The following is a 23,571-nucleotide window of genomic DNA, read 5'->3' as shown; positions in this document are numbered from 1 at the left end:
AGAAGACCAAGTCCAGGCAAGTAGCAAGTATTTAAAAAAAAAAGAAAAAAAGAATGTTTTTAAAGTAATAATGTTCAAATATTTGTAGACATCACCATTGGACTCAATAACTATCTTCTTTAATTGATCTTCATTTTGTTCTTATTAAAAGGAGATTTTATTCACAGCACTGTTACATTTTTTATTTCTTTTTTTTTAAAGTAAATTACCCCCAGGAAGGTTTAGGACTAATTGTGAACCATTTCTTGGTAGACAGATGAACTGAGGTAATGATTAAGTGACAAATATAAAGCAGACAAAACGTTCAAAATAAGGCTCCTAGGCCATAAACTCCTCTGGTTATAAATACTTTAACTCTTCTGGGGTTATTTTATGTACACGTTTTCAGAACAAATAAAACTCCACTACACTGAGAGATGGAGTTGTTTTTGTATCAATAATCTCCAAAAATAATCAGATTTTGCGGTACTTCTCCTTCCAATGCAGAGAAACTATATGTGCATGTGCATTGCTTCTGAAGAGATCATGCACCTTGCTTCCTGCAGATTGAGTATCCATGGATACTGCAAAGAGTTTCCAAAGAAACGCTGCCTAGAAATTTCACCATGCCAGCCTCAAAGGCTTTCTTCCAATAGAAACTGACATTTGAATTAAAGAGACAGGCTGCATTGCTGCACACCAAATACAGGGCAGGTTTGCATGAAGGGCCTTCCTTTCCACAGCAGTCAGTGATTGTGCCTCACTTCAAGGCATGTGGGGTTGATCTCTTATCTCATAAAGGGAAATGAATGGAAGAAATTTGGCTGATATATAGCCTACCTAAGGCTCTGATTCTAGCAATACTCTTCTCTTACATATTTTTCATCTGGTAATAAATGTTCTTATAACCAGGGTCTCAAGATCTGTATATCAGATGGAAAAATAAAAAAAGGAAGGCAAATGGCTATGAAGCTGTATGTTCCAATTTATATTCCCAAATGATAAAGGGCTGGGGGGAAGGGCAGACCATGTTAATAGATTTAAAAGTCTATGATCAGGGCACAGTGAAATTAAAAGTCTGGCTCAAAAAGTGATCATCTGATAAAGCAGTGTTTCATTTGAGAAGAGAATACATTGCTAACACATTTGCTTTTCTGGATACTTATTACTACATCAGCAGAAGACTCTGTTCTTAAAGAAATTACAATTAAATTTTCTATCCTTCAGTGAATCTGGCCTTTAGGGGTCAAGGTTATTAAGTCAGAATAAGATGACTTAAGATCTCCAATAAATATTCCAAAGTTTAAGATGTTAAATATTTATTTATTTATTTAATATTTAATTCTTAGAAAAGGTACTGCCTTGTCCAGTTTTCATCTGTGGCATTATCATGACCACTTCCTGTTCTGTGGCTTCTTTCAGTATTCAAATCATATCACATTTCTTTCTCAAGTCCAGACAACTGAAAATAAATAGATTCACATTGGGGGAAACCACTTGACCAAAAATGGTAAAACACAATACCATGAAACAGAAAAATGAAATATATATTATAGGAGTGCAGCAACAGAGCTCAGGAGCATGGCTCCATGGAGGCCGCAGATATGTTCGCATTTCGTTCTGCCTCAAGTTCAGAAACAAGCTGGACGATCTCAGGATGACTGAATTTTCCTGCAAAGCAAAAAGACAACTGCTGTTGAGAACAGAAGGCACCTACTTCCCCACCTTGACCCCAGGGCTCAGGGGGCTCCATTCTTTGATCTGATCCATTCTTCTTAGCAGAAGGACACTCTGGATCCTAGGAAGGGGACAAGGGATCACTTTATTCTGTCACCCAGGTGCCACCAAGTAGAACGATAATCAGGCAGAGAGCCATCAATTAAGCAAAGCCACAAGATACTTCACCAGAAGCCCTTATCTCTATCAGAAACTACAGGAAGGAGTGAGACTACTGGAGAGCTGAACCCAATCTGTTCATTCCAAAACTGCAAGTAATTAAGGGGGACACAGCATCTATATATAAAAGAGGAGTGGCATGACCAGGGGTTCTAGGCTGTCCCAGGATGTGAAAAAGAACACAAATACTGCACTGGCTATCTGTGCTTTCATCTCTGCTGCTCAGCCCTTTCCAGATTTCTGCACTGGGCAGCAACCAAGCCCAAGCTATAATACGTCAATGGTGTTTAACATGGGGGAATGTTCAAACCCGGCATCTCTTCTCCCACTCTCTTTTTCTCTCTGTAGATTACTGTTGTTTACTCTTCATTCCACACTAAACTCTATTTAATCCGTTTTCAGTCTCTTTTCTGAAAATTCCCTTCCCTTTCTTGGCTGGTCCTGAGGATGTGGCTTCCCCTGACTGGCCCTGTTCTCTCCTAAGGCTTTTACCATAGGGCTGAGGACCATCTCCATGCACCTGGTTACTGCTTCCACAGTGTACTTAGCTCCACTTTGCCAAGGTCACACTACCTGGCTACTCCACCTACTGCCCCTCATGGCCGCTGTCATCTACAGAAAGCACTGTAAGCCACTTCTATTCATGCCTAGAAAATTACCACTTGAGGTTCATTGTCACCCATCAGAATTCGTGATGTCAGTGCTCATGCAGACTAGCCTTCTAATAGCCTCTCTCTTCTTTTCTTGACTTTCTCTCCTCTGGAAGTCCTCTCGGTCTCTCCCTCAGTCTCCTCTTCCTACGCATACACCTTGAAATCATCACTAGCAATAATTTAGTGAGGATGAACTGTCCCAGCTCTCAAGACCAGCCTCCCCACTGTGCGGGAGATCCCACCCAAGCCATCCCCACCCCTTTCCTTGATTACTGCCATCAGCACATAAATGTGCTCTTTTTACATACTGTTTTATAAATGAATGAACTCGAAGGATGATGCATCTCTCCATTCACAACCCCGTTTTTTCCATCAGTTCTACCCAGTCAGGGATGGATTACAGTCAGTCCTGCATTCCATTCCTCACAGTGGTGTTTGAACTCACTCCAGTTGGGCTCAAATCTGTTCTTATTGAGGCCACCAATTATCTCCATTTCACCAAATCTGATAATCTGATAGCGACTCTTTACTTCTTAAAACACCTTCTTCCCTTAGCTTCTGGAATCCCTATTTCTTCTTCCATTTTCTCCATCTATTGGCAACTTCATTCTTTCAGCTGATCATGTCAAAATCCTTGGACTCCTCTCACAAACACCCCACATGCAATTATCCAACAAATCCTGCCAACTCTATATTCAAAACATATCCAGGGTCTGACCATTTGTTACTGTGTCCCAATCATTCGGGTCCAAACCACCATCACTTCTCACTTGGATATGGCTGTAGTCCCCAGATATACTCTCCCTGCTTTCAGCACAAGTGGCTTTTTTTTTTTTTTTTGAACCAGGGATTGAACCCTGGAGTGCTTAAGCACTGAACTACATCTTCAATCCTTTTTATTTTTTATTTTGAGACAGGATCTCTCTAAGTTGCTGAGGCTGGCTTTAAGCTTGGAGATCCTCCTGCCTCCATCTCTCAAGCCAAGTGGCCTTTTTAAAATTTAAATAACCTTGACATGATGGCTCACATCTGAAATTTCAACTACTCTGGAGGCTGAAGCAGGAGGATTGAAAGTTTGTGTCTTTAAAAAAAAGAAAGCAAAAGAAAAAAGCTAGGGATGTAGCTAAGGGGAGCAGACTATCACTGGGTTTAATCCTCAGCTCTGAGAAAACACACAAACATACATGCACATAAATGAAATCAAAATATTCTTGGGCTCCACATCCTCTCAGGGCTCCTCATCTCACTGACAGGACAGGCAAGGTCCTCTAGTGCCCATAAATCCTCCATGAGCCACTTCTGGAGGCTCATTTCCCACTCTCCTCTCTTATTCATCTATCAGCCACAGCCTTTGTACTACTCCTCAGTGAGCAAGGATTCAGAAAGCAAAGACAGAAAAAGAAAATACAAAGTTGTGAAGTGAATTAAAAAAAACAAAAAACACTACAGCCTTGACCTCCTCTTCAATAGTAGTCAATTCTACATACATCTTTGATTGTAAACTTTTCTTTAGGAGTTACTTAAGATAAGTGAGAAACTATTGCTTGAATCAGTTATATTATTTTTATTTACTAATTATTTAGTAGAACCAGAATAAAAGTACAGTGAGTCTTAATCTCAATTCAGCTACAGGCCATTCACCATCTTTCTGGAGTCAAGTTTCTTTCTTAGTAAAATGTGAAATTTAGACAACTCTTCCACTCACACATTTTTAGTTCTACTGGTACTTCATATTCCATTTTCTATTTTTCACTGTGAATATACTATGATAGAAGATAATTATATAAAATGTAAAGAATCACATAAATATAACCTATATTCTAGTTACATTATTGGTGAGATATGCTATCTTGAAACCCAATCCTTGCCTTCAACATGAATCAGAAAACCTTACCTATAAAAAGCCAGATAGTAAATATTTTGGGCTTTGTGGACTGTATAGTCTGTTATAAGTACTGAGTTCTGCCGTTATAACACAAAAAGCAGCACAGACAATATGTAAAGAAGAGGTATGACTGTGTTTTGATATAACATTATTTACACAAATAGGTAGTAACCTAATTTTGCTCTTAGAGCACAGTTTGTTGATCCTTGGTTTATAAAATTATTCTATTTGGTTTGTTATTAACTTAATAACTTACTAAGTTAAATAGAATAAACTTAAATTATTAAATTTAAATTAACTCTACTTATGGTAAGATTTTTGAGCATCTCACATATCAAAGACAGTTTAAACCAAAACTGGTCTTGGACATCAAACAGCTTGCTCTCTATCAGTTGGTGATCAAGCAGGGTGTTGGGGAGCACTACAGTTAAGATCTGTAATGTCCCCCAAAGGCCCATGAAAAGGCTTGCTCCTCAGCTTGGTTTCAGGTAATAGAGAGCATGTCCTCAAAGGGAATTGATAAACAAAACCCTTTCCTTCTGCACCCCACCCCCACCATGTCCTAGTCACAAGGTGAACAGCTTTGGTCCACCATATGCTGCTGTCATGATGTGCCACCACAAGCCCAAAATAATTGGTCATTGACTAAAACCATCAAAACTGTAAGCCAGAATGTATCTTTCCTTTTCATAAGTTGATTGTCTCAGGGATTCTGCTGCAGTATGAGAGCTGACTAATGAAGAGAGAGATCCAGAGAGGGACCTCAGTGTGTAGACTATGAGACCTTGGCAAGCTCTAGATCAAGTGCAGACTGAGCAAAAAGAAAATGTTTAATTGTGACAGGGTGGATTAGGAAAGGAGACCAGAGAGATGGGTGGCCTTAGACTGCAGATCTTTTTAGGTCACTCAAAAAGTATCAGGATTTTATGTTTTAGAAAAAGAAAAGCCACAAGAGTTTTTAAAATAAAGAAGTCAAGCAGCTCAGTGATAGAGCATTTGTCTGGTCTGCATGAGGCCCTGGGTTCAAGCTCCAGCACTGCATTAAATAAATAAATAAAGATAGTCATGATAATAACTATCTACAAAAGAAGACAGGAGACATGCAGGGTGTACTTGCAAGCCTGCTGGCAGGTTAAGTCAGGAGGCTACAGCAACAGTCCAATAAGAAATAATGAGGGCCTTGTCTAGAGCAGAGGAAGCGGAGCTGGAAAAAGAGAAAAGGAAAACTGAATCAACTTCATTCTAATGCAAATATATTTGGAGCAGAGACTGTGAGCTAGTACTTTTCTCTATTTGGTGAGGCCATATGGGGTCCTGAGAGGTCAGAGAAAGGTCATCCCTTGCAGGACACTCAGGAGAAAGGCAGGTTGAGCAGAGCCTGAAGAGTACCCAGGGAAGAGAGTTTTCTTCCAGGGAACAATAAGAAAAACAGCTATCACTAATACAGTGTTCTCAGCTCCTGACTCTGTAAAGAATCAAAATGAAGATTGCTAACACTTACTGCCAGGCACTACTCTAGCCTACTATATCCTAAAACAATCCTACTTTATCCTACAAAGTATATCTTATCCCCATTTTAAAGATAAGGAAACTAAGGCCCAGGGAGGTTAAATAATTTACTGGTGGTCACACAGCTTGTAAATGGCATATCTAGGATTCAAACCCAAGCAGTTTGACTCCATGGCTATGCTATGAAGTACTATAATGATAGAGGTGACTGCAGCTATAGAGGTTTTCCTGTTTTAAATCTCGATTTCTACCTCCATCTCACATGACACATACAGATCAAAGGGCCCTTTCAAACACATCATCTTCCTTGAATCTCAAAAATCAACCTTGGACTTACAAAGGATATTATGATCCCTTTTTGTTTCAAATGAGGCCACAGGCTCTGAGAGGTCAGGAGGCTATCCAGAGGCACACAGTGGGCATGGGGCAGAGGTGGAATGTGAATGCAATGCTCAGACTCCAAGGCAACGATGCGTTTCAGTACCAATGTCATCTTACCATCAATCCCATTATATTCTTCTTAAATGCTCCCAACAGTGGGTTTTATTAACACCCTGCTAGTCACTTCACTTAGAATAAGCCAAACTAAAACAGATTCTTATTGAAAATAGCATTATGGGGGCTGTGGATGTGGCTCAAGTGGTAGCGCACTCGCCTGGCATGCGTGCGGCCCGGGTTCGATCTTCAGCACCACATACAAACAAAGATGTTGTGTCCGCCAAATACTAAAAAATAAATATTAAAATTCTCTCTCTCTCTGTCCCTCTCTCTCATTCTCTCTTTAAAAAAAAAAAGAAAATAGCATTATGACCAGGTGCGGTGGTGCATGCTTGTAATCCCAGGAACTTGCAAGGCTGAGGCAGGAAGATCTCGAGTTCTAAGCCAGCCTCGGTAACTTGGTGAGGCCCTAAGAAATTCAATGAGACACTGTCTCTAAATAAAATACAACAAAGGCTAGGGATGTGCCTCAGTGGTTAAGTGCCCCTGAGTTCAATCTTCAGTACAAAAAAATAGCATTAAGTACCTGCTGTGGAATCATAGAAGTCTTGCAGCCTCCCAGGCTTGTTTTCAAGGTCCTCGTATTCAAAAGCCTGAAGAATCATTTCACACTGGTCCAGCTGCTTCACAAATTTGGCTTCTGCACTAGCTTGGGTCTCATACTCCTAAGGAAATGGAAAATCAAAGCAGCAAGGTTAGGCAGGTATTTCAGGAAACTACTGGTTATAGAACCAGTAGTGAGAGTCATAGCTCAAATCACTTTGGCTACATTTCACCCCTGTTTGCAAACCCTTCAGAGATACTTAATTCACAGCTTAGTACCAGAGTCCATGCAAGAAGGATGCACACACTTCCTTCCACATATTCCACCAAATGCCTTGGAAGTCTCATTTGTTCATCCACTCGATTTTCTTCTGGTTCATTATCCTGCCTTCTTTTCAAGGTCATTATTTCACCCTCATCCTCCCAATACTGGGGATTGAACCTAGGGTCACACACATGGTAGGCAAGTGCTCTACCAAGGAGCTACATCCCCAGCCCTTTTTATTTTGTGACAAGGTCTTGCTACATTGCCCAAGCTGGTCTTGAACTTGTGATTCTCCTGCCTCCCAAGTAGATGGGATTATAGGCATACACTACTATGTCTGGCAAGAACACCTGAGCAGTTTATAGGTTTGTAACTTCAAGATAACACTTCATCTTGTGCTTTTCAACTTTTACTTCCCTCCTCATAAGGATTACCTTTTTCTCTTAAACAAATTGCTAGATTCACCCTTTGCTTTTGGTTACCACTTTACCTGGGAATCTCTGTCCTTACTTTTCCCACTAAGTGTAAGATTACTTAAGTCCCTCTGGGTTCTGACTCTTGAGGAGATAGTCAGATCTATGAATTTTTGCACACACCAGTGTGGGTCCTATGTTGGTGGCAAGGGGTAAAGGTGGTGGGAGGGGGGCAGCTTTCCCACCTTTCCTCTTCCCACTAGTCCCTCCCTCCCCAGGGCAGACCTGAAACTAGGAACTCTAGCAGGTCTCTGAGCAGGACACATGCCTCACAGACAAAAGTCCCCTTGAATGCCATACAGGATCATCCTTCTATTAAGACCAAAGTGTTCCCACCTGGTTTCCCTGAAAACTTCTCATTTGTAATTCCACCCAGATGTGTTCAGATAATAAGCCTGTCATACTTTCTTGGTAGAGTGACATAATACAAATCACTGAAAGGCTTCTTGGTTTTTATTAGATACCTTATTTTTTTTTTTTATAAAGGCAGCTCTTTGGATTTGATAAAGCTGAATATTATACAGGGGAATCATTTAAATATGCAACTCAATACATTTTGCTTGATCTCAAAGGCTCTTAAAAATAATTACATCTTATTTAAGTGTTCATTCACATTCATAGTTATATAGCAACATTAAATAAAGTTTATGATTTAACAAAAGGAAATGGAATACTACAAGCACAGCAATCTAGCATTTATTTTCTATTGAAAATCAAAATTAGAAAATATCTGAAGATCACTAGCAAATACAATATTTTGTAGCAAATTCTGGTGAACTTACAGATTTCTTTTAAAGGTAAATTGTTGAATTTCCCCCCCCCCAAAAAATCAATGGTAAAGGGCCTTCTCCAATTTTATTTTCCCAAAAGGAGGCAGGGCACAGAGAAAAGAGTATAGACAAAGCTCTAAGGGTGAAGGATTTGGAGAAATGACTGCAAGTAGCTTCCAATGACAGGACTGAGTGTTACAGGAAGGAAAAGTCTGAAGATGGAGGCTAGAGCCCACACTTGAAAAGCCTGGTGTGGACACCACAGTTTGCCCTGTAACTCCTGGGCATCACCAGAAGGTTTCAAGCAGGAAGGGTCCCCTTCTATCTGATTTTAGAAAGCTCACTCTAAATGAGGTCTGGGTAAAAGCTAGACCAGAAGCAGAAAAATCAGGTTCTGAGACTTTGTAGCACTAGCCTAGATGCTGTCTGTTCTAAGACCATGGCAGTGAAGACAAGGACAGTGGGGGGAATTTAAGAAATCACAACAATGAAATAAAATAAAATAAGAAGGGAAATGGGAAGAAAAATTGAAAATGATTTCCTAGTTTGGGGCCTGAGTAACTAGGTAGATGGTAAACCAGGGAGCAAAGGAGAAGAAACAGACAAAAATTGACAGAGCAAAATAACAGCAAAATCAAAATATCATGGATATTTTTTACAAAAATGAATGAACAAACAAACAAATAAATAAATAATAAAGGATGTGACATTCCCATGCATTTCAAATTCTACACAGATGAGACAAAATATCTCTAGCTATAAGCCCTGCAGAAGCTCTTTCCACCTGTCAAGAAGAAGCACCAAGGAAAAAGAGGATGCCTGATGGACAGAGAACAGAATCTCAAAATAGCCAACAGGTGTTTGCTAGAATTCTCAAATTTTCAGAAGAGCAGTCCACACTGGAGGAGACCTTGTCCACTCTACTATTGGATGAACACAGGCACAGTGCAACCTACTGCACACTCCAGTCTGACCTCCTGGGTGCCCTTCCAGGACAGATGCCCTGTGAGAAGAAACTTCTGGAACAGAATCAAGACAGAGTGGGATAAGGATTCTAGAGATGAAGAAAAGAAAAGAATCAGATTAAAATGAAGAAGGGAAACAAAATTAAGCCAAGTGTAGTGGTCATGTTGGTAACTCAACTACTTGGGAGGCTGAGGCAAGAGGATCAAGGCCAGCCTGGGCAACTTAGCAAGACCTTGTCTCAAAATAAAATTTAAAAAGGGCTGGAGATTTCAGTGGATTCTATCCCTGGTACCAAAAAGCAAACAAACAAACAAAAAAGGATCAAGAAATTTCTAAAAACAAGTTAACATGTTTTTTCTAACACTTCATTAAAAAAAAAAAAAAAAAGAAAGCTGAAGAGGAAGTTTTGTGAATTTAAGAAGGCAATCTGTTCTCACCACAAAAAAATGGTGATGAAAATTAGACAGGTAAGTAATTCTAGGAAACAGCTGATTAATAATATTCCTCCATCCTTCATGTTCTTCTACAGTAGCTCCTTACTAGGAGCAAACAATCCCATTATAATTTTGATGGTTCTCCCTATTTTAACCATAAAAACCCAAACAGGTATTGTATCTATTTATTAGATAAATTCAGCCATCCTATAATTCACAATGCATACATATTTCAAAACATCATATGTACACAAATATATAAAATTTTTGTCAATTAAAAAGAAACAAAAATTAACAAACTGAAAAAAAAAAAAGTCATTCTGAATCAAGTTTCCTTCCAAAAGTTCAGGAAAACTAGTTTTCCATCAAAACAAGCAACAGAAAGCACAGTGGTTAGATCCTCTACTTGTTTATCATAAGATAAAGAAAGTAAGGAACAAAACAACATCTCCACAGACAATTTACATCAGACAGATATTCAAAATAAGAGAGAGATCAATTCTACCACAAAAATTTCAAAAGGAGCTAAAAAAAGGAGGAAATGATGCAAAACATAAAAAAGAACAAAAGAATCAGATAAAAGGTAATCTTAGAAATAAAAGTTAATCAATAAAAAGTACAACGCTAATTAACATGACAAATAGTGCTTTAAGAGAAACAGAAATTAGAAAGGAATTTAAGTTGAAAAGTAAAAAATACAAAATTAAAAGAAAAGGAAAAAAAGCTGAGCATGGTGGCATAAACCTATCATCTCAGCTACTTGGAAAATTGAGACAGAAAAATCCCAAGTTTGAGGCCAGACTGAGTAACTTAGCAAGATCTGGTCTCAAACAAAAATCAAAAGGAAGAAGGAGAAGAAGGAGGCAGAGGAGGAGAAGAAAATAAACAAATGATTTCAGAGAAACTGACAAGTATTAAAGCTAGGTAAAGAAAAACTAACAAATGAATAGACATAGAGTAATCTCAGAAGAAAATCAAATTAAAAAAATTACATTTCAAAAAAGTTTTCTTACAATCAAAAATTTTTTTAAAGATTTCAAAGTATATGTTAAAAATGTACCCAGAAAAACCAACACAAAAACACACTGTAATAGCTGGGCGCAGTAGTGCATGCCTGTAAGCCCAGTGGCTCAGGAGGCTGAAGCAAGAGGAACATGAGTTCAAAGAAAGCCTCAGCAAAAGCGAGGTGCTAAGCAACTCAGTGAGACCCTGTCTCTAAATAAAAAATATAAAATACGGCTGAGTATGTGGCTCAGTGGTCAAGTGCCCCTGAGTTCAATCCCCAGCACCCCAAAACAATCCCCAAAACCAAAACCAAACCAAAACAAAGAACACTGTAATAAAATTACCAAGACCTAAAAGAAAAAAAAATTCTTCAGATACCCAAAAAAGAGCATCTGGCATATAAGGAAAATAAAATTATGATTAGACTTTAATAGCAATGTTTTATGTCAAGAAAAACATGAGAGAAACATACTTAAGATATTCAAGGAAAGAAACTGGAAGCAAAGGACTTTATATCCAAAGAAACTGAAATTAGAAAGGAGTTTATGTACAAAGAGTACAAAATGCAAGAATTTAGAGAACATAGTTCCTGTAAGCCCTTCCTGAAGAATCTACTAGAGAATAAGTCTCAATCAGAACTGTTAAGAAACTGAAATAAGAACTGGTGGTGAACTTCAATGATATGGTTACTTACAGAACTAAGAATGAAAAGGAGAAGCTATAGCATGCAATGGTTAGATGTTCTGAAAACATAGACACAATACAATGATTATAAAAGGGAAAGATGGAGATAGCAGAGGCAAACTGTTTTCAGTATCAGAAATGATGATGATGGTATATAACTACTATTCTGAGATGACACATGTGTAAAGAAGAACAAAGCAAATAAGTGTGGATGAAAGTCCAATTCCAGCATCCTCTGTGTACTATACAACCAGGATTGTGTTCATACTGGGGTCTTAAAATACCATTTTCTATTTAAAAATAAACAAAGAATCCAAAGGCATTTGGTATGCTAGGCACTTGGCATGGGGGAATAGCTGCTTTCATGTTTAGGAGCTCACAAGGTATTTCTTTTTTTTTTTTAATACCTTTATTTTATTTATTTGTTTTTATGTGGTGCTGAGGATGGATCACAGTGGCTCATATGTGTGAGGCAAGCGCTCTGCCACTGCGCCACAAATCCAGCCCACAAGGTATTTCTTTAAAGTGAAATGCAGGAGGTAAGGTAGCCACCTTTCTGAAATACATTCAGGGAAAAAAAAAAAAAAAAAGAACTCTTTCCTCTTGGTTTACTGAAATCCTATTTTACACTTCGGAGATGAAAGCTAAATTATAATCAAGGCTGTCTAATTGCTTTAAACAGACATGCCCCTCCGGCTGATAGGTATTTAGAGTAGTGAATAGCTATGGTGATCAACACTTCAAATATGAATCAACTGGTATTTAATATGTAGCCAGTATTATTCTAATTCTCATGGGTACAGTCTGACCATATTTTCTTAAACCAAAATCATAATATAAGTACTAGAGGCAGAGAAAAATAGAATATATGGACAAGGAAAAATAGAGCTTACTATATGCCAGGCAGTATTCCAATTGCTTTACACATATTAATAACTTTAATTCCCCCAAATATATAATATAGGTATATTATCATTGCCATTTTATAAATGAAGAAATTAAATAAGTTGCTCAGGGCCACAAAGCTAATATATGAAGCCTGTATATGAACCCCAGAAGTCTCATATTGAAGCCCATAAACTAACACTGGATATGAATTATAACATACATAAATTTTTATAGGTCCCTGTACTATACTAAAAAGTTCATATCCATCTGAACCTTACATGTGACCTGTAACTATGACTTATTTGGAAATAGTCTCTGCAGAAGTAATTGAATTATAAGGTATTCATACTGGATTAGGATGGGTGTTAATACAATAGAGACAACTCTGGGCACAGACACTAACATCGAACACCACATGACTAAAGGGAAGGAGTTGGAACAATGCTTCTATAAGCCAAGGACTGCAACCACAAGAAGCTAGAAAGAGGCGAGGAAGCATCCTTCCCTAGTGTGTCTGGAGAAAAGTTCTTCAACAAGCTTTGCTTATCAACCAAGAATGGCACAAAATAGCAAAAGTGTTACCTATTGGGGGGGTTATCAACGATTTTAATTCTATGGTTTATATTTAATCATCTCCAGAGTCTTTCTTAGTAACTGTTGTAGTATACTACTTGGAATACTGTTTAAATTCAAGTAAATTTTGCAGTAAAATTTTTAGCTAGTTGCTCATAGTTAAGAAAATAATTTTATAGACATTACCTCTATATTCACAATAATTAGGAGTCACAAAGGGACAAATTATTATAAAAGGTTTTCAAATTCTGAAGTTTCTTCTTAAAAGACCATACATGGATTAGTTCCATAAACTCAGGTGCCATTATTTTCTCTTTATGTATGAAATGCAACCTACTCCACTTCTTTACTCCGCATCTTAGAAAGAGTGTTCCAAAAACTACTTGAAAGTACATACTTGGAAACAAGAGACATTTTTTCCTAAATAAATCCTATTATACTATAACAGATACCACCTACACCAGGCTCCAGGCTAGATACCATGCATACTTCACCAGATTTAATTCTCATTACTGTTCAACAAGGCAGATGTTAAAAGCCCACATCTCTCATTTTAAACCCTGGCACCAGATTGGTTTCAGATTTCAAATTTTCTTATTTTAGAAAAATAATATGGCACATATAATGTATATTACTGAATACCTTTAGTGGGCTCTGGGGTAGTACTTAGCTACCAAACAGATGAATATTTCTCCATATAAATATAACTATCACAAGGAAGAGGATGAATTAGAACTCCAAATAGCCTAATGTTGATTCAGAGACGATTTTGCTGATAAATGAGTTCAAATGAGGTCAAGTTTTTAAAAACTGGTTCTCTGAGCTTTGTGAATTTCATAATTGTGGATATGGGCAGGTAGGTAGGCCTATCTGACTTTCACTTCCTAGAAAAGAAACAGGTGAACAAAGTCAAGTAACTCTGACTAGAAGGCACTGATTTCTGCACCCTACCCACTGCCTTAAAAGGGCTATTTCATCCCATAACGAAGCAAACCACAGAAATAACAGTGCACTACAGAATCTGATGTTGTAAAACATGACATTCTAGGAGGCAAAGTCTATTCAGGGTTTCAACCCCATTCATGTCCCATCTCACTCCCAAAGGAAGAACCAACCCATCATGTGAGGAACTAAGAAAGGGACCTCTGCCAGCTTTGATGTTCAGGAGAAAGGCAAGGCAGGGTGGGGGTCTGGGTATGTGGAAACACAAGGTGGAAGACCAGGCTCTGAAGGTGAGCACTTTGAAGGAAATGCGAGAAGTGAGAGTGGAAGGCAGGGCTACCTGCGCACAGTATTAAGAGTGAGTCTAGCTGTGGCTCTGGAGGCTGAGGCAGGAGAATCACAAATTCAAGGCCAGCCTTAGCAGCTTAGCAAGGCCCTAAGAAACTTCGTAAGTCTCTGTCTCAAACACATAAAAAGGGCTGGGGATATGACTCAGTGAAGTGCCCCTGCGTTCAATTCCTGGTACCAAAAAAAGGGGGGGGGGAATTTAAAAAAAAAAAAGTGGGTCTAAGAGCTCCAGCAAGGCTATGCCAGTGCAGGCTGAAAGAGGTGAGAAACGGTACTATAGAGGTGTCTGTTTTCCCTCACAAAGGATACGCAACATTAGGAAAGGAAGCAATAAGATAAAACAACTTACTTCCCCTTTCTATCCTCCCTGTCTTTTCCTTCCAGTCTCACCTCCCTTGTCTATGGGCAGCATTGGGAAGGGACCAAACATAGGGAGAGAACCCCCATGCTGAATGAGCCCCCGTTCGGTGCCAGGCAGCACAGTGAACTTTCACCTTTACTTCACTCAGCCCTAATGACCCTTCAAAGCTTTATGACCGCCACACTCAATAAGAGGAACGTTCCCAAGGACATACAACTAGGTGGTAAGGTGAATTCAGTCCCATTTCTGAACTTCCCCCAAAAGCCATGCTCTTTTCAGAGACCAGAAATGGATAGGTGGATATAAGCAAATCAGCAAGAAATCCAGGATCTATTAGTCAAAATTCATCCCAAGCACTGTGGTGGTGAGAGAAATGGGGACTTCGGACTGTGAGCCCCAAGAGATTCCTGCAGCCACTTGGAGTTGAAAAACAGACTACCATTTGAGATAGCTTGTTAAGGCAATCTAAGCAAACTAAAAAATCAATGAACCATATAAATTCAGTTGCAATAAATAAAAAGTTACCTATTGTATACTTACTTCCCAAAGTTCATAGAGCTCCTTTCTGAGATCCTCTGGTAGGAGCTGGGTTATCTGTTGCATAGCTTCCTGAAATATCAAACTATTATTTTCATTATGCTCACATTTGTCTAAGTTAACAACTAGTTATGTTACTGCTTAACAACTATACATGAGTTATAGGCTCAGATTATTACAAATAACTCCTATAGGGGCAGTAGAATAAATTGATCTACATTGGTATCAACATTTTTGTGTAGCATTATATTTATTTTCTATTATTAATATTATTTTATTGGAAATTTAAAATACTACACAGGGCAATTACTGTTATTAACATGAAGGAAGTCATAGTATAGACCTTCATAGGTTCACTAACTCACAGGCTGCAGTGGAACACTTCTGTCCTCTCTCCACAAACATGCTCAGTGATCAGAACCCAGCCTCTCAAGAGACTCCCACATGGGTTTCAGGCAGCACTGTCAAAAGCACTTTGCTATGTCAAGCTAACAACAGTCTTTGTAGTTCTTCCACCATGCTTAACCCCATCCTTCCTGCTATCCTCACTCATCCACAAGCATAGTGTCAAATGGGGGGTTGGGGGAGTGACGAGCTAGGTCAGGCTCTCTGTGGCCAAAGTAACTAAGCAAAGGGATGGCCTCATAACTCAAACCAGGCCACTCTGGGTCCTTCTCCACATTTTATCTAACAGAAGCTGATACAGGGAAGCCACTTCCCTCACCAGAAGTCTGAGAGTTAGCCAAAACCCAAAGAAAGCTGAGGTAAGAGAATAAGAGTGGAGGGTATTATGTCCCCAGTAGTCGTCCCTCCAGTACCTGTCACCACCAGAGGTCCATAGTAAAACCCTTCCATCCCTGAGAGTTATAAGGACCTGGGTGAGGTTGAAAGAGAAACAAACAAAAACAAAACAATGATTGATTTTTCACTGTGTGTGTGTGTGTGTGTGTGTGTATGCATGTGTGCACTCGTGTGCATACACAAAGTCCAAAGATAATGAAATAGGGGCTGGGAAAAGGATTTGGCCTGGCCTGTGCAGCATGAGGCCCTACACTCATTTATAATCTTTACAAAGTCCCAAGAGTTAATCTTATTCCAGTCTCTTCCCTCAAGTTTTTCCAGTATCCTTCTAAAATATCACATTTTGGGGTAAACTTACTCTCAAATGGCTTTAAATTCCTTCATTATCTCAATACATACCTTTTACTCTCACTTCAGTTCTTCTAACCAGGAAGCTAGTCTCCTTGAAAATAGTATGGTTATAAGAACCATTTTTGCAAAACATAAAGGTCATAAATGAAAACAAAAATGGATATTTATGTGTGTATTTATTACTTACTGGGAGGAAAAAGTTTATCAAATACATTTGCTTACAGAGTAAATCACGTTTACCAATGCCAACAATCAGCTCTTAAAGTAACAGCAGCATGCTGTTCAATCACAGAGCTGTACTCCAGACTACCCTTAGTGGCATAAAATTTAGTGTATTTTATACTCACATTCTTCCTGGCTTCTTTCTTATAATCTCAGCAAAATGCTTAAGAAAGTACTTTATGTTTTCACAAAAACAAATGTCTTTATAAATAGATTGCTTTTTTCCACACTTTCTAGAATAAAAGTTTGCCCATTCCTTTTGTTTAAACTTTTATTCTAAACTTTTAGAATCCAAACATTACAATCCTGCTTTAACAAGGGACTACTTTATTCCCTTTAAGGTGATATACCCAGTAGTGAACATAATTTATGTCTTAACTGACCAAGGTGGAAGAGATGAAACTATCACCTTCCTCATGCTAGATACTATATTCCTATAAATGTAACCTAAGACTGAATTGGCTTTTCAGTGATCACATTCCAATACTGACTGATTAATCAGCTTTCTGTTAACTAAAATCACCACATTCTTTAAAACAGATAACAAGCATTTTGATGCTCTTCCTGAAACTGAGTAGATTTTCTGAATCTAAGCTCGTTGATATCACTTATTATTAAACAATTAGAACTGCAAAATAGTCCTAGGGTTTAATGGCAGATGCAACAGAATCATCACTGCTTTCTAAAATAAACCCTTGGAAATCAACTTCACTTGAGTCCAGCAATCATGGGAGAATATGACCACCTTCTGCTTCCTGGTCTGGAGCCCTATACCCTCATTTCTGTACTCTCACTGTATTGTTCAGACATCAGTCTAGTGACAATTTCCCTAGCTTCCTCCAATAGCAGAACATGTCAAGAATTTGCCTGAAGTTCTGAGCTGAGTGGAACTGTCAGCAAATGTCTTGTGACAGGTTTATGACGAGTATCCGAGAAGCATCATCTGTCATTCACATACTGGGGAGGTCAAACAATGTGGTAGCTAGGTGCAAACTGCATGTGAAATCTGGTTTCTTGTTTATTAGCTATGGAACCCTGAGCAAGTCCCTAACCTCTTTGTCCTTCAGGTTTCTCATGTGTAATAATGGTCCTTTCCTAAGAGAATTGTTGTAAGGACTGAATTATCATATGTAAAGTGCTCTGAACCTGGTACATACAAGCCCTCTGTCAAAGTTCACTATATTTTTCATTTCTTCCATCCTGCATGTTCAATCCTATAATAATGTTCTACCCTTATCCTTTTCTTCCCAAGTTTCTAGCCACTTTAACCCTTGCAGATATATATGTACCATGACTCTGCCTTCCATTTTAATAAGCTTTTCACTTTGTAAAGGAATATAACCTGCCATTGCTAAATTCCATTTTAAAGGTCATCTCCCTAATCTTAATGATCCTGTCAGGAAACACACACTAGCTCAGGTTATAATGTAAAGTTTATGTTATTGTATTTAGGAAAGGGGCCAGACTATAAGTATTGCTTTTGGCCCCATTCCTGGATTTTCTCTTCAATGCCCTCATCTTTCCCCTTTCATCTTAATACCACGTCTTCTATAACAATCAGCCTTCCAGTTTATCTAGTATTTTTCCTCCCTCCTACTTCAGTTTGAAGCCTTGTAGATATGGTGAGCTAGCCTCTGGGCAAATGAGGCTTCCTGGTTCTCTTTATGCATGTTCCACCTCAAGCCATGAAATCCTCATTTAATTATCTTAATGCATGACTTAGACATCTGAATCCTATTCATAAATACCATCTCCATAAAAAATTATTTGCCTCTCTCATCTTCCTTTCTGTTCCCAAATCTTGACCAAAAGCAGGAAGAGATGAAGAAATATGAGTGCTCTCCAAGACCTTGGTTTCTGGCCCAAGAACTTGCTGTTCTTAAGCTGTTTCCCTGTCCCTTCCACCTGGGACATTATTCCACTGTGAATCAGCAAAAGCGGGCAATGGCTAAGAGGTTTTATGAGGCCAAGAGATAGCATCTGGAAAGACAGCAGCACCCTGATTATTCAGGTACTCCATGGGGTAAGACCGGCCAGGACTTGACCTCTGTTAGGTCAGTGGTAGGTGGAGATCTTTCACACTGACTGGGGTTCTTCTCCAGAAGGTTCTGACTTAACTCCTCTGTGGAGCAATTCCTTGTGTACCTTTAAAGAGACAATTTGTCTTTTCCTCTTCTTCTTTGTCATATTTCTCCATGCCTTCTCCTCACTTCAAAGGTCTTTGAGAACCTTCTAGTACTTCAGTATGATTTCCCTCTACATATCCAGATTTACCCAAACAAGCTGCATAATTGAGTTTCCCCCATCTTTTTCTTTGATATATTACACTCAGCACCCTCTGTTTCAAGTGCCAGTTCCTTTCTGCAACTCAAGACTCTTGAGCAAATGGCTTTCTTTTTGTATCAATTCTGACAACACAACAAGAATTCTCAATTCATGATAGTAGACTTTTATAGAGAAACATTTTCTTAGATTCTTCCCTTTCTGTCATGATGGTTTAGGCTATCTTGTAGACCTGTATTTTGGCAAGAACAGGAAGGCATTTCTTATACTATTCTTTGTTTTCAAAATTTAGGGTGGGTTGCAACTCTGAAATTAGGACTCTACTTCTTTGTGGATTTTCTTGCCTCTAGAAGGGTAAAAACCCTAATGGCTACTGCACTCTAGTCTCCCACACCTCTGGAAAAAGCTATTTATGCCTACTGGAGAGCTAGTGATGTAGGTCAGTGGTTAAGCACATGCCTAGCATGCTTAAGGCCCTAGGTTCAATCTCCAGTACGGCAAAGGAGAAAAAAAAAAAAGGAGCCACCAGTCTTCTTAAACCATCTCAGATCTCAATAAAAGCTCCCTTGCTCAGTAATTTAGGACAATTTAAAGGTCTACCATAAAGTAGTTTGCAACAATCTGTGACTTAGAAATTATCCATTCAGCATTTTAAAAGTCATCCTTAATTTTCTAGCCCTGGTTCCAAAATATCTTCCTCTTTCACCCTGGGCTCTGAATTTAGGGCTCACATCAACATTGATTTTATATTTTATTGATGTTACTGTTTTTTATATTACAAGTTTTCCTTTACTTTTTTTTTAAACTTCCAATCACTGAATTAGAGGACAAAATTCAAATTTGCTAAATAATAATTATACTTGTGATCTAGATTTTCTCTCCAAAGAGCTTAACTAGCATGAAAAATTTCCACAAATTAACTTAAATTCCAACTATTTCTATTGCTCTAATGAAAATCATATTATCTATGTCTACATTTTAATGACTGCCTATCCTTGTGTTAAACAAGCTATAGAACAAGCATAGATTCCTATTCTTGTGTAAACCACCTAAGAAAGTAAGCTCCAATAGCTTAGTCCTTGATTCTCCCAAGGCTCTGCCTCCCACTGATCCAAAAATTAAGTCCTACACCCTTTGCAATCCCAGCTAATGGCCTATTATCTTATAAGACCCATTTTAACATTCTCCAGCCCAGGTCCTAAAACTAAACATATCTACACCTAAACTCTCCTTCCTGAGATACCAATGAGACTATCTAGGTGGTGTTCTCCTTTACTGCAATAGCTCTATTGAACTTAGATATGCTCCGGCAATGGGTTTTTCCAATGGTCTTTTGAAGAATCAATAATCAATACTGACCTCTTCTCGCCTATGTTTTTCTTCTTTGGGGATGTTATCTGCTGGTGCTATGTCCCCAACGATGCATTCTGCCATATCGTGAACCAGGGCTAGACGTATACATCTGACCAGGCAAGAAATGGTGAAAATTATACAGAATTATATTCACTATAGGTTTTCTTTTCTATGCTATTTTTAAGTTACATAATACATTTTTCTCTACGTCCACAGATTTTAATGCAGTATTTTCTAAGGTAATTATATTCCATTAGCCTACAACAGTTCTGAAACAAAACTGCTAGTATAATATTCAACATAATATAGAAGAGTATAGGAGAAACTCTTTGCATGATTTTTTTTTTTTTTTGATGACTGGTTTCTAAATCTCTCTTTAACAGGTTTGTAACTTCAGATTACAAAGCCACGAGATAATCTGGTTAGCATTTACTTACTGATACAAAATTTACAAACAATCATTTTCCCCAATGTTCTAGTTAGATTACAAAATGAAGCCATTTATAGGGTCATGGATAGAGCTGAACAGATCTGGGTTTGAATTCAGCAAACAACCCACATGAGATCTTTGCCAAACTATTTAAATATCCAATTCTGTCACCTTTCATTTATCATCTGTAAAAATAGGATAACAGTACTTCATAAAGTTGGTGTAAAAATTAAATTTGATAAATTATTTTCCTAGATCATTTTGATAATTCAGCAAATGGCTATGATTATTAGTGATTAATGATTTGTGATAATCATCATCAAAATAACATAGGCAAGCAATAACACAAATGCCCAGATGACTCTGTTTAGCACTCCCACTGTTACACAGGCAGTACCAGACCTAATAGCCTTCTCTTAGGCTTCCCTACCTCATCTCCTTCTGAATCTAGTTCAAAACTTATACTCCTAAATTCATCTGTTTGACTTCACTTCCATCTTGTACTATTTGCCGAAAATCTCCTCCGTTCCTATGTACTGAGTAATAGGACTCCCCAGACTTCCTAAGGAATCCATCACTGAAATCAAATTGATATTCTTCTCCTTTCCAAGATATTTCTTTACTTTCCCTGCCTCCAGACTTTGGTTTCTATCCCCTTCTCTCTGTGTATTGAGCCACAACTACTTCTCTATCTTTATCAATCCTTAGAATCCAATTCCTGCTGCCTCTTCCATTAAGATCAACCAAGAACAGGGGATCTCCCCTACTGTTAGAATGCTTGCCTAATTTTGACAATAGCTTTATTTTCCTCCACACTTTTTTTAGAAGCTGATTTGCGCTTCTGAAATTTATTTGAGATTTATTTACCATTTTATATATTAACTTCTGCTCTATGCTCCAAAAGCATTTTGAACATCCAACTACAAAGCCACCTAACAAATGGGTTCTACTATTCATAAAAGGGACAAATAGTATACTAATACAGCTGATAATTTTAGACATAACATTCTCACATTCAAAGCCCTAATATTATGTTTACGTTTCCTCTGAGACCAAGGCCAGTTGCTGGTTCTATAACTTGCCCACAAAAAGCCCAGACTTCACTTTACAACTGAAGCAATCATCTCCAAGAGTTCTCCTTCCCACATCCTAAATCTGGTTGGCCTCAAATAGTTTTGCTTGACATATAAACCAACCTACAAGAATGTGACAGAGGCCTTAGTCTTAGACTCTTACAACCATCTAAGTTCAGATTAGCTTACCGGTCTTTATTAAGATGGTCATCTTTGGTCACCATAGCCATAACTGCCATCCGATACATGTGATCTGATACGCTCTCTGGATTTTTGACATTTCTGTATACCCAGCCAGTCCGTGGGACTCTCTGATAAGTATTAAATAGAAAAAGTTAAAAACAAAACAAATCCTCTTACTATCTGCTATGCTTAAAAGATGTCCAGGGAAGAGCACATAAAGGCCATTATTTCAGAACCTATTATAAGATAATGCTTTAGGAAACCAACCAAAATGATCAACAAATCTGGAATCAAACTAGAGAATTTGGTGGATAGGGGATAGTGAAATGTAATTCGCAAGTATACCAAAGTCCAAAAGTCAAGTTACTCTATTAATGAAGCATAATTGTGAAATGTATACAAATCTTTTAGTCATAAAAACAAAATTACATTTTTTCTAAACTACAAGAGTTATAGCTTTTTCCCTTCAAACAAAAGCATCCTACACAAGTGGAGATCACTGGAATGGAGGCTCTGAATTTGAACATGTGAAGGACTTCCAAATTCTGAAGCCAAAGGGAGAAAACCATTTCTAATTGCTTGATCATCCTACCAGTCAGGACTCTTCCTTTTTAATAAAAGGAAAAAAAAATGATGTGATCTTGTAAGACTGCCTTTCCGCCTCAGAATTCTACATTTCTAAATCATTTTATCAGTCGTCAGTGGCATGAAGATGATCTGCTTTGAACTTGGGGAAATTCTTCTGCAAAATCACTAACTATAATAGGAGGGAGCTAGGGCAGGACGCACATGATGAAATTCCAGTGTGTATTATATAAAAATCCGCTGGGGGAGAGTGTCTTGTTATTGAAGTCACTGTGTGAGAGTTCAAGCGCTCCACTTGACATCTGCTGGGCCGCTGGATTCCGTTCCTGCCCTGCGGCTGCTCAGGAGCATCCCGCACACGTGGCCCGGTGTACTCGGTGCAGACCCGGCAGGCGAGGGCCGCAGAGCCTCGGGAACAGCTGCCTGGTGCCCTCCCTACCGGGACGCCGAGGATCGGACTCGGCCGGGCCCGGACAGGCCCCGCAGCCGGCTGCGCCACCTCTCTTCCACTACCGTCCACGACGCGGGTCGCCTCGGGAGGGTATTTCTCAGCCCGAATTCCGCGCGGTAGAGAGGGCGGAGGACCGGGCAGGCCGCTGGCCCGGCTAGGAGCCCCGAGGCCCCACCGGCCCGCCAACGCGCCTACCGCTGCCCGGTCTAAACAATCAGCCCCGCGCTCGCTCACCTTGAGCTGCCCCACCAGCCGCAAGAACTGCAGCAAGGACCGGGCCCCGAGGCCCGTGGAGGCCGAAGCCATGTGGCGCCTCTCCCGCGGGTGGAGCCGGGAGGCGACACCCGAGGCTCCGCCCCCTCCGCCCCGCCCCGCCCCTCTCCCCCTCCCTCTCTCCTGGCTTCCTTCTCCTTCTCCTTGCTCCACCCACTAACTTCCTCACCTGGTTTTCTTAGGCCCTTCTGTGGAGTATCCCATCTTTTCTGGCTTTATTGGCTGCTGCTTGGGCACTGCACTTTAGGTCACTTGAGAAAAAGAATTTGCTAATACATTTAGAATTTTTTGAGTCCTCCATCCATCTTCCCAGAGTAACCACTATCCTGAATTTTGATAAACCCTGTCTTTGCTGTT

General features: G+C 39.1%; 1 protein-coding gene across 1 annotated transcript; it reads right to left on the bottom strand.

The window, feature by feature from the left end:
- Positions 1 to 50: 50 nt before the first annotated feature.
- Hddc2 (HD domain containing 2) lies at positions 51 to 23,284 on the bottom strand. Its single transcript, XM_026381199.2, has 6 exons — positions 23,176 to 23,284; positions 21,912 to 22,033; positions 20,226 to 20,328; positions 15,213 to 15,281; positions 6,947 to 7,085; positions 51 to 1,650 (listed from the first exon to the last, which is right to left on the bottom strand). The coding sequence occupies exons 1-6, from the start codon at positions 23,245 to 23,247 to the stop codon at positions 1,553 to 1,555; spliced, it is 603 nt and encodes a 200-aa protein (XP_026236984.1). The 5' UTR covers positions 23,248 to 23,284; the 3' UTR covers positions 51 to 1,552.
- Positions 23,285 to 23,571: the final 287 nt, after the last annotated feature.

This window comes from Urocitellus parryii, chromosome 8 (genome assembly GCF_045843805.1).
Source record: "Urocitellus parryii isolate mUroPar1 chromosome 8, mUroPar1.hap1, whole genome shotgun sequence".
Taxonomy (NCBI): domain Eukaryota; kingdom Metazoa; phylum Chordata; class Mammalia; order Rodentia; family Sciuridae; genus Urocitellus; species Urocitellus parryii.
This window is presented reverse-complemented; position numbering and strand designations above follow the sequence as displayed.